The 16,217-nt window shown below is 45.6% G+C and overlaps 1 protein-coding gene across 3 annotated transcripts in view; it reads left to right on the forward strand.

The window, feature by feature from the left end:
- The first annotated feature begins 1,093 nt into the window (after window positions 1-1,093).
- CDCP1 (CUB domain containing protein 1) overlaps window positions 1,094-16,217 on the forward strand; it is a 62,273-nt gene continuing 47,149 nt past the window's right edge. Inside the window, exon 1 of one of the 3 annotated variants that reach the window (XM_082347370.1) lies at window positions 1,094-1,362. In XM_082347370.1, the coding sequence (XP_082203496.1) occupies window positions 1,281-1,362 (82 nt within the window). In that variant the 5' untranslated portion in view covers window positions 1,094-1,280. The remainder of the gene's footprint in view (window positions 1,363-16,217) is intronic. The other 2 variants (XM_082347369.1, XM_082347368.1) reach the window with 2 other exon arrangements.

Consider the following 16,217-nt stretch of genomic DNA (forward strand, 5'->3'; position numbering starts at 1 on the left):
GTTTGCTTTATTCTCATCCTTGAAGACACACAGAAGGAAGGGGATGAAGCTCCTAAGAGATGGTTTCTCAGCCCTGTTCCCAGTGAGTGTAAGGACAGCCTGGAGAAGCTCAGTTCCCCCAAGAATCAAACAAAAGTGGGAGCTGAACGTAGACCAATGCTCTTTCATGTGCTCTTCTACCCGGTTGTTCTGGGTGACCCTGGCCCAGCCTCTGGCTGCCCACTGGCACAGACAGACCCAGGGGGGCCCTTGGAGTCATTTTGGCAGAACCTTGGTCTGCTAGCTGAGAGTCCCTGAACCATCCATTGCCTCTCCTTGTGGCCCTGTGACCCTGGATATGGTGTGTGGTCTGCAGGGGGTAAGAAGAATCCATAGGACCTCGGAAACCAGAGAAAGATGGCACACCAGCAGCTGGGAGGAGGGAAAGATACCCAGCGCCACTTGATTTACAGCCCAACGACTGGAGTAAATGCCTCACACTAGTCCCATACATACTATTCACAACTCAAGGAAGGGGCCTCTGTGGACCTGTTCAGGTTTCCTCTCTTGGCCCTCTCCAGCCTCATGCATTTATTCACTCATTCATTCACTCTTCAAAAATGTAACAAAGCAACCCCGTTTGTGGAAACCCCTTCCGGGGCTATCAAATCCTGCCTCCATAAATTACTAACTGGCCTGGTGACCTTGGGCAGGTTGAGTGACTCAGTAAATCTGTTTCAACTGTTATATGGAAGGGTGGCTGTGAGCATTAGAAATACTGTCTGTGAAGTGCCTGGAGTTGGCCTCAGGCTCACAGTTTTGCAAAGATTAGCTGTAGCACCGGCGTTAAAGTCCAGCAAGCCTCCAGCCCAAATCAGGAAGCAGAGGGGGAAGCCAGGGCTTGAGTGATCCACAGACATGATTCTCCGGAAAAATGCGCGGCACACTGGCCTCCTTTGTCGCCCGGAAAGTAAAAGGAGGCCTGACTGGGTTCCCCAAGGGCGACCTTCGCGCCTGTAGACAAAGTCTTGAGAGGGGCGGCAGCTGGGCCCGGGAAGGTGGCTACAGGTCCCACTGCTCTGGACGAGAGAGGCGGGTGTAGAGGCAGGAAGGGGAGGAGGAAAGGGAGGAGGGGACTGACCCAGCCAGCTCGGGCTCCCGCGGCGCTGGGCGGAGCCAGGGCCAGTCCGCCCCGCGCACAGGTGAGCGCGACGGGACGGAACTAAGAGAAGCTCGTGCCAGCCGCTCCGAATCACGGGCCACAGTCGCTTTCCCCGCCGAGACCGAGGCGCCGCGGAGCCATGGCCGGCCTGAACTGCAGGGTCACGGTCGCACTGCTGGGGGTCCTGCTGCTGGGCGCTGCGCGCCTGTCCCGCGGAGGGGGTGAGTGCGGCGCTGCCGGTGCGCGGGGCGCTGAGGGGGCACTGGGCGCTGAGGGTCTACACCGCCCGCCACGGTGGGGCGGGGGGGGAGCGGGCGGGGCGCACGGACGGCTGGGCCCCCCCGGAAGCCCGGCTCCGGGGAGTGCCGCGTCGGGAGTGGTGGCCGTACCCTCCTGGATTCCGCGCGACCTCGCCCAGGGCTCAGACCGCGGCAAGTGGAGGTGTCCCGGAGCGGGGAGCACCGCGGTGGTCGGGGCCACGAGCCGGGCGCTGGCGGAGAAGAAGGAGAGAAGGGCGCGCGGAAGCCAGGCCCGGGGAACCTCGCTGAGGTGGCGCGCCGCGCGCTCGGGGGCTCTACCTGGATTATTGATGGCGCCGGGCTGGGCGTGAGGAGGGAACTTCCCTCTCTGGCGCACCCTCTACCTCAGCGCCTGGGCCAGAGAAACGGGGCGAGAAAACGGTGGTTTGGCGCCACGACGTCCCACCTTTTTACTCACCTTTTTCCCTGTCCGTCCGCTCCTTTCTCGCTCTCCCGAAGTTCAGGAACATTAATCCGAAAATGAAAGCGCTTCTGTGCCGCGGAGGCTCTGCACGCCCCCGCCCCTCGCACCTGTGGGTAGTGGGCTTGGACAGCGGAAGGGGGTCGGCGGAGGGGGCGGTCCACAGTTGTGTGGGAATTCCGAGTTCCGGTGGGGGGCAGGGACCGCCACATCCCAGCTACCTGGGCCTACGAGGAGGTGTCCTGTGGGCCCTGGAAGTATTAAAACCGTACTGGTCTCTTCATGTATGAACTTGACTTGAGGCCTTTCCTGAGACTAGTACGAGTTTTGTGTTTTTAAAAGAGCTGTCGAGGAAGCGATTTGGGTTTTTGATTACCCTTTGCTTCATCTAAGGGGACGTTTGTGTTTGGCAGGCAGGTAAATTAGAGGAAATTAAGTTAAAGAATCAATCTAAGCAGATGAGTTGAACTTGGGCGTTCCAGCAATTGCCATCATGACAAATCCGAGACAGGAAAGCTTCCTGGTTCTTTTCTCCAACAGCAGTGAGGTGACATATTGCTGCACAGAAGAGGGGACATTGAAAATATTTACTGTGTTTATTGTAAGTTGGACTGAGTTTTCAAGATTCCCTTGAAGAAGAAGTCAGTTTAAGAATAAAGAGTAATTTAGCTAATGAAAATAGGTGTAAATGTATGTGTGAGAAAAAAAGTGTGCCCATCACACTTGGGAGCTGTCTTGAAACTCTGGGAATTGTCTGAGATGTTTCCGGTTGTCTGTGATAACAGTTGAGAACTCCTCCAGTAAGAGTATGGTGTAAGTCAAGGCATCAGTGCATTACTGACATCTATGACAGCCTATCCTGAACTGGCTTTTGTTACATGTCTCATTCCTCCCTGTGGCCTGGAGAGGCTGCCATTTTGGTCTCCAGTGGCTCCAGTGGAGTCTGTTCTTTCCAGGAAGTTCTTGACTGTTGGAGCTGTGTCTCTTGGTTCATTGTACAGATACAGGGAAGCCCAGGAACTTTCCCATTTCACCTTCTTAAATCTTTCCTGTGGTCTTAGGAAGTGGACCTGTGAGGCCACATCTCTGGGCTGAACTAAAGGTTATCCCTTTGTGGTTGGAGCAGTCACAGAATACATTTGCTTTGCCCAAAGTCTTGGGGTTGATGTAACTGGTGGAGGCCTTCAAGAAGTTAGTAGCGTCTGTCCTGAAGAGATGGAGGGAACCAGAGAGCCTAGCACAGTGGATTTATTTTATAAATCGCTGAACTCTCTTAAGACTCTGCAGGGTGAAAATGATGTTGGTCTCACTGCAGAGATGAAGAGTAAAGGAAAGTTTGCATCTTGGTGGGGTGTGTTTGTTTGAGTTTGGTATTCCCACCAGCTCTCCCACTTCTAAGAATGAAAGACTGGTTAAGTTAAAAGAGCCTTGTTAAAACCTCAACTTAGGGACTTCCCTGGTGGTGCAGTGGTTAAGAATCTGCCTGCCAATGCAGGGGACACAGATTTGAGACCTGGTTCTGGAAGATCACACATGCCACGGAGCAACTAAGCCCGTGCGCCACAACTACTGAGCCCACGTGCCACAACTACTGAAGCGCATGAGCCTAGAGCCCGTGCTCTGCAACAAGAGAGGCCACTGCAATGAAAAGCCCACCCACTGCAACGAAGAGCAGCCGCTGCTTGCCACAACTAGAGAAAGCCTGCGTGCAGCAACAAAGACCCAACGCAGTCAAAAATAAATAAATAAATAAATTTATTTATTTTTAAAAAAAAGTTTAGTCTAAGAGATTCAAGTAGGATAACATTAAAAAAAAAAAAAAAAAGAAAAAGAAAGAAAGAACGAAAAAAAACCCTCAACTTAGTGGCTTTCCAAGAACCACTCAGGTACCAGAGGCTGGGTCAGTGACCCCATTCTTGCCGCCATTGTTTCTTGCCAAAAATATGAGTACGCATCAAATGACGTGTTCACTCACCCTGGGTGAGTGTGTGTGTTCATCATTCTTCAGATTCAAATGTGTAACTGGCAGAACTGATGAGTCTGACCCCACTCTAACCCCCACACCCACACAGACTGTTTCTCTGCTGGCTGCAGACATGTGCCTGGGTGCTGACCCATCAGCCTCAGGGGTCACTTCATATGTTACTGTTTTGTCTGTGATGACTGTACCCTGCCCCCCCACATTCTTCTAGGGGTTCTCCCAGGCTATCAATGTGGCGAAAGGAAGTTGAAATTATTTAAATGCTTTAAGTAATGTATATATAATTATTGTAGAAAAATTGGCAACAAATATAACAAAATATCTGTGAGCAAACCACCTTGGTCGTTTTGGTGCACAGTTTTAGTGTGTGTGTGTGTGTGTGTGTGTGTAAAACCAAAAATGGGACCATCCCTTTGTATAGCTTTAACTAGTCCCCTATTGGTGGACATTTAGATTGCTTTCAATTTTTCCTACTAAAAATAGAACATGTCCAGAGTTTCCCTTGTGGCGCAGTGGTTGAGAATCCGCCTGCCAATGCAGGGGACACGGGTTTGATCCCTGGTCCGGGAAAATCCCACATGCCGCAGAGCAACTAAGCCCGTGCACCACAACTACCGAGCCTGTGCTCTAGAGCCCGTGAGGCACAGCTACTGAGCCTGCATGCCACAACTACTGAAGCCCGTGCGCCTAGCGCCCGTGCTCCGAAACAAGAGAAGCCACCACAGTGAGAAGCCCGCGCACTGCAACGAAGAGGAGTCCCCACTCACTGCAACTAGAGGAAGCCCGCATGCAACAACGAAGACCCAACGCAGCCAAAAGTAAATAAAATAAATATATATTTTTTTTAAAAGCTTTAAAAAAAAATAGAGCATGTCCAATAATAGGGGTCTGTTCAGTGAAAAGACGTTAAAAATTATATAGCACAGATTCTATAATGACATGAAATGATATTATCTTTGCGTTGCTAAGGTTATAAAATAGTGTCAGCTGGATTATCCCATTTTGATATATCTGAGAATGTGTTCCTGTGGCTATATTGTTCTGCACATTCTTGACTATTTTGTCCGACTAAAATTCTGGAAATAGAATTGCTGGGATGAAGAGTAGAGAAAAGGTTAAGGTTTTGGATACACATGTCCATGTTGCCCTGTGGGTAGCTTGTCCTGGTGTCCTGGTGTACCTTCCTGCCAACAGAGTATGAATGCCTTTTTCCCATACTCCCCTGGGCTGTCATCATTGTTGTGTCACTAGCAACTATGGGAGAAGCATTCCTCCCTCTAGCTCAGCAAGCAGGGTCTGAACGGCGTTGGTGGGTATTCAAGAATCTCAGGAGCGCCCCAGCTAGGTGGTACTAATAGTCCAGCAGCACTTTTTTTGCTAAAAACAAAAACAAAAACCCAGAACTGAGTCCCTTGGCTTATAACACAAGCCTCGCCTTCGATTTTGCTCAGTGGTGCTGACTTTGGTTTCGATGTAGGAGAAGGGGAGTTTGCTGGTCAGAAGGATCCATGATTGAGGTCAAGATGGGTGGGACAATGGGGCGTGATATGGGGGAGCCATAGCCAAGGCTCTCCACCTGGGTGAGTAATAAAAGTTCACACCCCTTAATTATCATTCTAAATTATAAAAATTATTCCACAATCAAATTATTTCAAACCACTTCCTACAACCTTGTAATTAGCCCATCACCTTCTCCTGGGCAGCTGGCAACATTTTAGAGAAACCAGCAAGGAGAGCCAAGTCCCCTTCCTCACCTCTTTGTAGCCTTGGGTTTGTATTCAGTACACAAGTTTTTTGGTTTTTTGTTTTTGTTTTTTTATTATTAATTACTAACTACTACTTGTAATACCTAACACATATTGAGCTTCTGCTCTGTGCCAGCCACTCTTCTGAGTATTTTACGTGTAAGCATCTCCCACTTAACATCAGTAATTCATCCCTAAATACCGGACATTCTGCATGAAAACACTAACTGATGCCCTACATCTCACTATTTCATGTGGGACAAACTATAAAAACCCACTGCACAAAACCCAAACCCCCAACAGTTTCCAAAAGCATAATGAAACACCAGAAGATACCCATATATAATTAACAACCAATTCTGTTAAATGTAAAATGCATGACATCCCTTCTGGATTGCCAGACCATTTACTGTATGTGGCTCTTCACAGACAGTTGCTTTGTGTGTAATAACTTCCTGCACCCCTTTTGTTGGCAGTCGCGGCATCTCCACCAGATCCTCACATTCTGCCTATTGTGTTTGCAACATACATTTTTTTTCAAATGTGTTGTGTTTGGAGATGTAAATATACATATTTCCAAAATAGACATTGGCCCAAAATAACTGTGATAGATGACACAATGTTTGAGTAATAAAACCTCAGCTGTTTCCTCTTGTGAAAATGTAAATCCAGGAGGCGTTCTTGAGTAGACCTGCTAGTCATTTACCTCTCCAGCCTCAAGCAAGTACTCCTATAAGCCCCTGAATAGAGGGGCACAGAGAGATGAAGTAACTTGCCCAGGGCTACCCAGCAAGTATGTAGTGATGCTGAGATGGTAGCCCAGGTAGCCTGAATTCAGAACTCAGCTTCTGTCACCAGTGTGCCATGCCCCCTGTGCACAGTGGGACTCCTAAAGACAGCATTTGCTGGTCATCTTAGAGACAGTGTCTGCACTCCAGACATTTTCTTTCATTTTTTGAAAAATCAACCAACACTTACTGAGTGCTGTGTTCATATTTGTTCTAGGAATGTGTGTTTTTTGTTTTTAAAATTTTTTTTTTGAGGTCACATTGGTTTATAACATTGTATAAGTTTCATATGTATAGCATTGTATTTCAACTTACGTATACCCTACGGCGTGCTCATCACCAAAAATTTATTTTCCGTCTGTCACCGTACAGTTGATCCCATTTTCCACATTCGCGTCCCCCCACCCCCGACCCCATCCCTTCCCCTCTGGTAACCACTACTCTGTTCTTTGAATCTACATGTCTGTTTTTGTTTGGTTTGTTCATTTATTTTGTTTTTCGTTTGTTTGTTTTTTATGTTCCACATATATGTGAATTCATACAGTATTTGACTTCCTCCATCTGATAGCATAATACCCTCAAGGTTCATCCATGTTATCGCAAATGGCAAGATTTCATCTTTTTTATGGCTGAGTAATATTTCATTGTTTGTGTCTGTGTGTGCATATCTATATCTATATCTATATCTATATATATATATCACATCTTCTTTATCGATTCTTCCATCGGTGGGCATTTAGGTTGTTTCCATATGTTAACTATTATAAATAATGCTGCTATGAATATCTGGGTACATGTATCTTTTAGAATTAGTGTGTTTGTATCTTTGGATAAATACCCAGAAGTGGGATAGCTGGATCATATGGTAATGTGTATATGTTTTAAATATGTAAACAATGTAAAAACTGTGCTTAGAAAAAGAATTACCTGTACCTGGTAACAAAATTTCAAATAGTACAAAATGATCTGTGGGGAGGAGAGGGGAGTATGTCCCCTTCTACCTCTGACCCCAGGCCTCCTCCCAGAGGCAGCTGTGGTTTCTTGTGCATTGTTCCTGAGCATGTACAAGTTTACAAATATACATACCTCCCTTCTTTACACAAAAAGGAGCACAATATAGTATATAGTACAGGATGTGTCCCATATGCCTCTTAATTTTTTTCATGTAGCAATCCATCTTGGTTCTAACTCCATACCAGAACATACGGAGCTGTCATGCTTTTTGACAGCTGCATAATATTCCTTGTCATGGGAGCATCATGTTATATTTAATCAGCCACTTGTTAATGGATTGTTTCCAAATCTTCTGTTGCTATGAACAGAGCCTCACTGACCATGTTTGCAGCTGACTTTGTTGGGTATATGGACAAGTTTATCTGTAAGTGAAATTCCTGGATGAGGAATTACTGGGTCAAAGGGCTTGTACAGAAAATGTCAAATAGAAGAAAGTGAATAATAGGGGAAGCAACTTGCCCAAGAGCCCAGCTAATAGGTGGTAGTGCCATCTGTAAATCTGGGCAGTCTCGTTTCAGAGTACAGGCTCTTAACCACCCCAGGCTGCAATTTACTCCTTTCTTTATTCTTTCCAGTTGAAGCTAATCATAAACTTTAGGCAAGGGAAATATTTTGAATTTCCTTTCAAATATTTACTTTCAGTTCCGTGATCAGAATGCCATGAGCACTGTGTATTGAGAAGGCTGAAGATGGGCTTGCGCTCTGATAGGTCCTCATGTTTGCATTGAGGACTGATTAATTCTTTGTGACTTTTTACCTTGATAAGTCTAATAGTTAAGGTGTAACACTCTTTGAGCTGCTATAACACAGACCCAGATGTTTCTAATGGCTCAAACGCAATAGATGTTTATTTCTTACTCACAGAAGGTCCTAAACAGGGGATCTCCTCCAAGCAGTGATATGGGGACCCAGGCTCCTTCCACTTTCTGACTCCACCATCTTCAAGAAGTGTGGCTTCTGTGTTCATCCATATCAAACTGATAGAAGATAAAAGAGCAGGAGGGGGTCTTACATGGAGGGTTTTATGGTCCAGGAATGGAATTTGTTTCATATCACTTCTGCTGCCACTCTGTTGACTAGAACTCAGTGGCATGGCCCTATCCAAGTGAAAGGGAGACTGAAATGTAGTATAGATGGGAGTCCAGGAAGAAGTCATCGTTGTCCAATTGGCAATGTGGCGGACAGAGTGGTAGGAGCGCCAGACTTATGGGTCAGGACACCTGGTTCTAACTTCAAGTCTTGTCAACAGTTAGCCTTATGACTTGGGAAAAGTTGCCTTGTCTCCCTAGGCCTCAGTTTTCCAGTCTTTCACGTAGGGGCTTGGACCGTGCGGAGGAACCACCAGCCCTAATGTCTTATGAGCTGATTTACATCAGAGCTGATTTGTGGATCTTCTGGAGACCCGCGAGCTATTGGAAGAGCTCAGGCAGGGTCATATCCAATCCCCATTAGGAAAGTGGCTGGAATGGTGCTTGGCTCATAGCAGGCACTTAATAAATATCTGTGGAATAAACAAATGGATAATCCAGGTCAAGGCCAATTCCTTTTAGGAGAGGGTACGAGCTTATAGACGTTAGATGACTTCTTCAAGTCACTGTGAGAAGGTGGCAAGGGCAAGAAGGTCTAAAGCCCAGGTCTTCTGGCTCCAAATCTGATGCAAATCAGACAGAAGAGGAGGAGGAGGGAAGCACAGTCCCAGTGACTGCGTGTGTGGACTGGGAAAACTAGAAAGTAGAAAAAAGAAAGTGTGGATTGACAGATGGAGCCACAGCTTTCTGTGTCCCTTCAGGGTGTGGTAGACACCTTGGTTGTCTGGGTTCTCTTCCTCACCCCAGGGCCCAGGATCTTCATTCTGTAGAACGTGCTCATAAGTCTCTGCTGGTCCACTTCCAGGAGGAAGTGGACGGGGGTGTGGGTGGGTTTTCGGGAATGCAACCCCACTCCTGGATACTTGCAGGGGAAAAACTAGAAAATGATGGCGATACAGTGAAAGAAGCAAGGTGTAAAGTAGTGTGTGTATGTACAGTGTGACTCTAGTCATAGGAAAAAAGACTGGAAGGAAGTAGTTACACCAGAAATATCTGGCCTACAGTGTAGCCAGCAGAGCCCTCCTGCGCAAAGGATGATTTGCTGGTAGCCGTGATGATCATGACAAGGACTTTGTATTGTCCTGCACATTCTCCCGTGTGAACCACATTGCTTCACAATATCCCAACTTGGTTCGTTTGGTTTGGATTTCTCTAAACAGTAATACTGAATTTGTGATAGAATACAGTAGAAAATCAGAATTTGTTTTACAGACATATACTTCACAAACTTTTATAAAATTTAAAGTTCTTTCTTCAGTTACTGTACTTAAAAAATAATCTGCACTTTTCAGTTCTCTTTTGAGTACAGCCCAAGCCAAGGGCACCACTGAGAGCCTTGTTAGTCTGACTTTGCCAGGGAGAGGCTGTACTCTTGGACGGGCCATGCATTCTGCCTGATGGAAATGCAGCTCAACAATATACTATGAGGCCATTAACCACCTCACCCTAGACTGTGAACATCTTTAAATAATAAATTCAGAAATATTTTGAAAAAGCAAATTATAACTATTCCATGAGCACAAATGGTATAACTTTCTTTGTTTTAAGTGAAGTGCAAATATTCCCTACCCTCAATGGCAGATAATCAAAGCATTCTGGGGGAAATGTGCCACTTCTGTAAAAACTTACGGGTGTCCACCTGCTGTCTTTGGCTGGGACAATAAAAGACAGTCTCCAGAATTGCGTTCATCAACTTTCCGCATCCAAAAATTACACAGAGTTCAAGTCAGGCTGTTGTTTTTGTTTTGGGGTCTGCCCACTTGGCCATCTCCAAGTAACGTCGCGCAATGCTTGGAGCCATGAGGAGACTTCTCAACACTTGACAATTTGTGGTCCAGCTGGGAGCTGGGCTAGGATGGTGTATGTCCAGGCACGTGCCAGATTCCTTCAAGCAGATGCTTTATCTTCCATCATTGAGCTGGTGGTGGGGACATCAAGCTATTTCAAGCAAGGATGTTTGGCTGAAACATTTTTTAACCTGAGAACAACTCATAAACATTTGGTGAGAGGTCCCAGGACATCATGGTGGATGCAGAGATGGTGAGATGGAGCCCCTGAGTGTGAAAGGCTCAGGGCATCTGGATCCAGACAGACGCTTGACTCTGGTGCACAGTGGCACACTGGCCACGGAGGAGAGGCCAAGAGCCAGCAGCACAGAGGGTGAAGTTATCAAATGCTGCTGCTCCTGCCAGAAGTCTACGCTATGCTGGAGGCCCCAGGAGGACTCAGCCTGTGGTGATGGGCTGTCTTTATCACCAGCCGCCCTGCTGACAATTCTCACTGGAGTGGGGCCTTGGAGTATCTTCGAGGCATAGACCCAATGAAAATAACGTCTGTAAATCACTCAGCACAGTGTCCAGCCTCGAACAGATTCCTCACTTAATAATTGTTATTACTTTGATTATTTGAGTTGAGCCCAAGAAGAACATTGAAATTTTCAGCAGCAGACAACATGGACCAAACTGCCAGGCCGTTGTCTGTGTAACCGGGTTGCTTTTGGGAGACATTTTCATTGTTTCAGCCTCTGCTACTACATACTGTGCTTCAGCCACTATCCCAGTGCGGTCAGCTTTGGGCCCTTATGAGGAAGGGGAAGCTCCTAGAATCGAAGCTGCTGGATTAAAAACTGCAAGAAATTGTTCTCAATGACACTAGAACATGTTTTAAAAAATTGTTTGCAGGTGAGTACCAGTGCACGCCAGTGCGTGCGTGCATGCACGCACACGCACAAACATACACATTTCCTTTTAGCCAAGGAACTGACCAGACCGGTTTTATATAACTTAAACATCATGCCCAATTGCACATGAGAAGTGAAAAGAACTTCCCAGTGGGCTTCTGAAGATTACAGCTGTCCTTGTGAGCAAGTGTCATAAACTGAGACTGGGCTGGAATGTGCCAGGCCATGAAACCAGAGCTGGATATTCCATGGAGTCTGGCAGGGCCCCTGCTTTCATCCCTGCTGAGAGGTGGAGGATTGCCCAACTGCCCTGAAGTTGCTGACAACCTTATCAGGCACTTCAGCCCTGGGCTGTCAGGAGCAAGTTCTCAACTTATCACGACAAAGAAGATGTTTTTTTCAAATTGTAGACAGTGCTTGGGTCATTTTGCAGAAGCCCATCCTAACACAATACAGCCAAACCCTTGAAATAACATCTTCCAGCCTCCCTGATCTCTGCTTCTTTGGGAATACAATTCCAGTTCCAGCCAGGAACGTGGGACACCAAGGAAGGTATGTCCCACTGGCACCTTGAAACTCCAGATGAGCATCTTCTTCTCCTTCCCCTGGTGACTGGAGACTGGAAACAAGCCAAATGTCCATGATTAGAAGACTGGTTAAATTAATGATGGTACATCCAAACAGTGGAATGCTACACAGCCATTTAAAAGAATGGGGTGGCTCTCAGTTTACAGACATGGCATAACCCCCCCAGATATATTCTTGAGGGGAAAACACAAGATTCAGAACAGTGAGGATGGTATGCCACCCTTTGGCAAAGTGAAATGAAATAAAATAGGGGTGCCTCATAGATATGCTTACATATTTTACTTTGTGCTTCATGTATTTTTTATCTAAAAGTAAAATATATTTTTCAACTTTATTGAAATATAATGTACATACCATAAAATTCACCACTCAACTGCACTATTTGATGAGTGCTGTCAGGCGGTACAACGTTTCAATCACCCTGCAAAGTTCCTCCAGACCCCTTTGCAGGCAATCCCTGCCCTTTGGCCCCTGGAAACCATTGATTTGCCTTCTATCACCACAGTTTTGTCTTAAAAATAGTTTTAAATTAAAAAAAAAAATTTAAAGCCAGGTATAAGTATAGCAATGATTCTGTCTTCAAAAAAAGTCTACAGATGCTTCCTGCAAGAATTTGGTTGTGTAGAAGGGATGGAGTAGAAGTGTTAAGTCACTGGGAATCAAGGAACTAATGACCAAAACTGCCTTCTCCACCTAGAGCAGCTTTTCTTGAAAAGCAATTTGCTGCATTTCCCACCCCCCTATCCACTTTTAGGGCCTAACACTGAGCAGGCCTAGAGAATTTGATTTTTGCCTAGAATGTCTTGAAAAGATCTAGCCTAGTCTTGGGTTATTTGGTAACAGATTCCATTCATTCCCCAGATGTTGGAGTCCCCTTGTGCTGGATGCTGGACATTCAGAGGTAGAAAACCCTAGTTCCTTGCTCTCTGGGGGCTCACCACCCAGAAGGGATTCAAACATGTAAACCAGGAGCTACAAATGGGTGGCCTGAGGGCCTTGGCCCAGTTCTGTTTGATGTGTTTTGGAAAAAGCTGAATTACAATATATTTAGTAGAGCATGTACCCTCTGATTCAATAAAGACTCTCCTCACTATGTTGGCTTTTCTCATTTATATTACCTGCCTAGGCCCTGAAAGCATTTGAGTTTGAGACAACATCCAGTGTGTAAGTACAGCAAAAGATGTATGTATAAGAACTGCAATAAAGGTTGGGGATGGAGAATACCTTACACAGGCAGGAAGAGAGAAGGAGGAGGACAGGTGTTCTGGTGTCTGAGGTCTGTGGAACATCAGCAAAACCCTAAGATAGGACCTGGAACAGAAGTACGGCTCTGTCATTCATCACCAGTAATCCCATGGTGTTGTTTTGATATTTTAAAAGTGTTGGGTCATTTGTAGAGATGTGGATGGACCTAGAGACTGTCATACAGAGTGAAGTAATCCAGAAAGAGAAAAGCAAATATCATATGTTAACGCATGTATGTAGAATCTAGAAAAATGATAGAAATGAACTGGTTTGCAACACAGAAATAGAGACACAGATGTAGAGAACAAACGTACGGACATCAAGGGCTGGGATGAATTGGGAGATTGGGATTGACATATATGCACTAATAGGTATAAAATAAATAACTAATAAGAACCTGCTGTATAGCACAGGGAACTCCACTCGCTGTACAGTAGAATCTAACACAACATTGTGAAACAACTATACCCCAGTAAAAATAAATAAATAAATAAAATAAAAGTGTTCTCCCACCATCTCTGAAAAGACAACTTGCAAAGTGATCCTCTATCTGGAAAAATGTAATGAAGAGTATTCCTTCAATGTATGATTCATGACTGGAGACCAGCTATAGGCGCAAGGCAGAATGTAGTTTGAATGATGATTAAATGCCTCATTACTCTGGGATTTTCTAACTGAGTTTTGTTCCCATCCTCCTCTTCCTTCCTTGGCAATAGCACTTAGCAGCAGGACCAATTCCTGCTGTGAGGAAGGAATACGGGTCATGAAAGGGAAAGTGCTCTGAACCACAGCCTCTCTCCCTTTCAGGAATAACCATCTACTTTTTTCTTCCACCTGCAGATACAATGTGCCTTGGAGCCAGCCTCCTCAAAACCCCTAGCTCAGCATTCTTGGGCCCTCAACTCAGTTTTTCACCTCCCTGAATTTATGGCATAATTATCTTAAGATCATTAGCTAGTGCCACCACTGGCACTGTCCAGGTGCCAGTAGCGGCCATGCTAGTTGATGTAACACCCTCCATAATGATCATCCTTGTTGATATAATTTCATCCATGATGGTTGAACACCTATAATGTCCATTCTTATTGATTTAACGCCTCCCATGTTAATACCTTCTGTAACAGCAATCCTCGTGGACATACACCTTCCATAACGACGTCCTTGTTGACATAGTACCTTCCATAATGGCCCTCCTCATTGACATGACACCTCCTGGGGGCTGTCCTGACCCCTCTGGATGAAGAAAGCATGTGTCTGTCTGGCCCGAAATATCTCCTAGAGTGTGCAGGCTTCCTTTGCTGACCTGTTTTACCATGGGGCTACGTGGTTTGCTGGAGGAATCACTCTACTGACTGGCGCATGGTCGTTTGAGAGAGCTTCATTCAAAGACTTACTCTCCAAGTCAGGCTATGTGGATGGATCACCCCCACCCCCACCCCTGCCTTTAAGATTGCTGTAAACAATGGTAACTAGACTTATCATGGTGATCATTTCATGATGCATGTAAGTCAAATCATTACATGGTACACCTTAAACTTACACAGTGCTGTATGTCAATTATATCTCAATAAAACTGGAAGAAAAAAATTTAAATAAAAATATTAAAAGATTGCTGGAGATAACAACAACAAAAGGTACTAACCCCTACTCCCTAAAACAAGAGGTTTAAACAGAAGGATGTGTTCCCAGTTGGCTGCAGCCCTGGCCCCTGGGATAGGGCTGGCCCACACTCCCCAATCCTATCCCCCTAAGTGATCAGGAGGTTGGGTCTCTGCAGTTAAGAAGCAGTTAGACCTAGGGCTTCCCTGGTGGCGCAGTGGTTAAGAATCCGCCTGCCAATGCAGGGGACACGGGTTCGAGCCCTGGCCGGGGAAGATCCCACATGCCGCGGAGCAGCTAAGCCTGTGCGCCACAACTACTGAAGCCTGCGCGCCTAGAGCCTGTGCTCCGCAACAAAAGAAGCCACTGCAATGAGAAGCCCTTTGCACCGCAACAAAGAGCAGCCCCTGCTCGCGGCAACTAGAGAAAGCCTGCGCACAGCAACGGAAGACCCAACGCAGCCAAAAATAAAATAAATCTATAAAAAAAAGAAGAAGAAGAAGAAGAAGCAGTTAGGCCTGATGTGTGTAGATTCTTACTTAACCATCTCCCTGCTAGCTTTTTATCAGAGGAACTTGAACAGCTAATCTCTGATGGCAAGGTGAGACCATTGGCAAAGGACTCAGGGAACACTAAAGAAATGGGAATTTCAGTAACTTCTGAACTTCTGGCAGACGGAGAAGGGGAAGGCCCCTCATTCTGTTCATGTCCCTGAGCACACATACAGATGGGTTTTTTAACTCTGTCCTTTGATTCTTCCCCATCAGTCCTTGTGATCCTCAGTGACTTTCAAGTTCGTCATGACTCACACTTCAAGGTCTGGCAAAATGAATCTTTTTAACATTTCATAAAATGTTAATGTGATTTACACTGGCCCTGTGGCAATTTAGCATATCATCATGACTTATTTGCAGTGGTCATAAGCTCAGTTATATTTGTTGTTTAATTCTGCAATTCCCACATGCAAAGTCTCTTATTATGCAGATTTCTCTACTTCTGTGAACCCCTTTTAAATCATCCCTCCACCCAGTACAATTCCATTCCATGTGGAGTGAAATGTTAAAGTCCGGGTCTTATCGCGGCAAGAAGCCTTAAAATGGCCACAGTCCCAGAGGGGTTTATACACAGATGTGTTCATTTGCTCCAGATTGTGGTCCAGACAGGGCCCATGACCTTGTTATGCATCTCTAACATACGTCTCCAATATGGCATGTGTCTTTGATCATAAAAGGGAAAGATACAACAGAAGAAGGTTTGGATGGCTTCCTGCAAACCCATCACCACTTTAAAAAGTAATTCAAAGCACAAACCCTGCAGACAGTTGATCGCTAGTGTCCACTTTGGAGAATCATTCAGTTACTTTAGAAAATTAACTTGCATCATTGCATATAAATTTCTTTCCTAGGGAGTTTGGGAATTAAGAGTAAGGAGTGAAGGGATGGACACAATGGTCCCTGTTTTGATAAACTATTCCAACAAGTCAGATTGACTAAGAATGCCCATGGTTCCTTCTATTTAACATTGCTCTTTGAACTTTATTGTCCTCTATGATTGTTCTCAGAGCTATGGAAATAGTAAACTATTTTAAAGGGAACCATGGGTCTCTTTCACTGAAGGGGTGAGAACAT

Source organism: Balaenoptera borealis (assembly GCF_965194805.1).
Source record: "Balaenoptera borealis genome assembly, chromosome: 12".
NCBI lineage: Eukaryota > Metazoa > Chordata > Mammalia > Artiodactyla > Balaenopteridae > Balaenoptera > Balaenoptera borealis.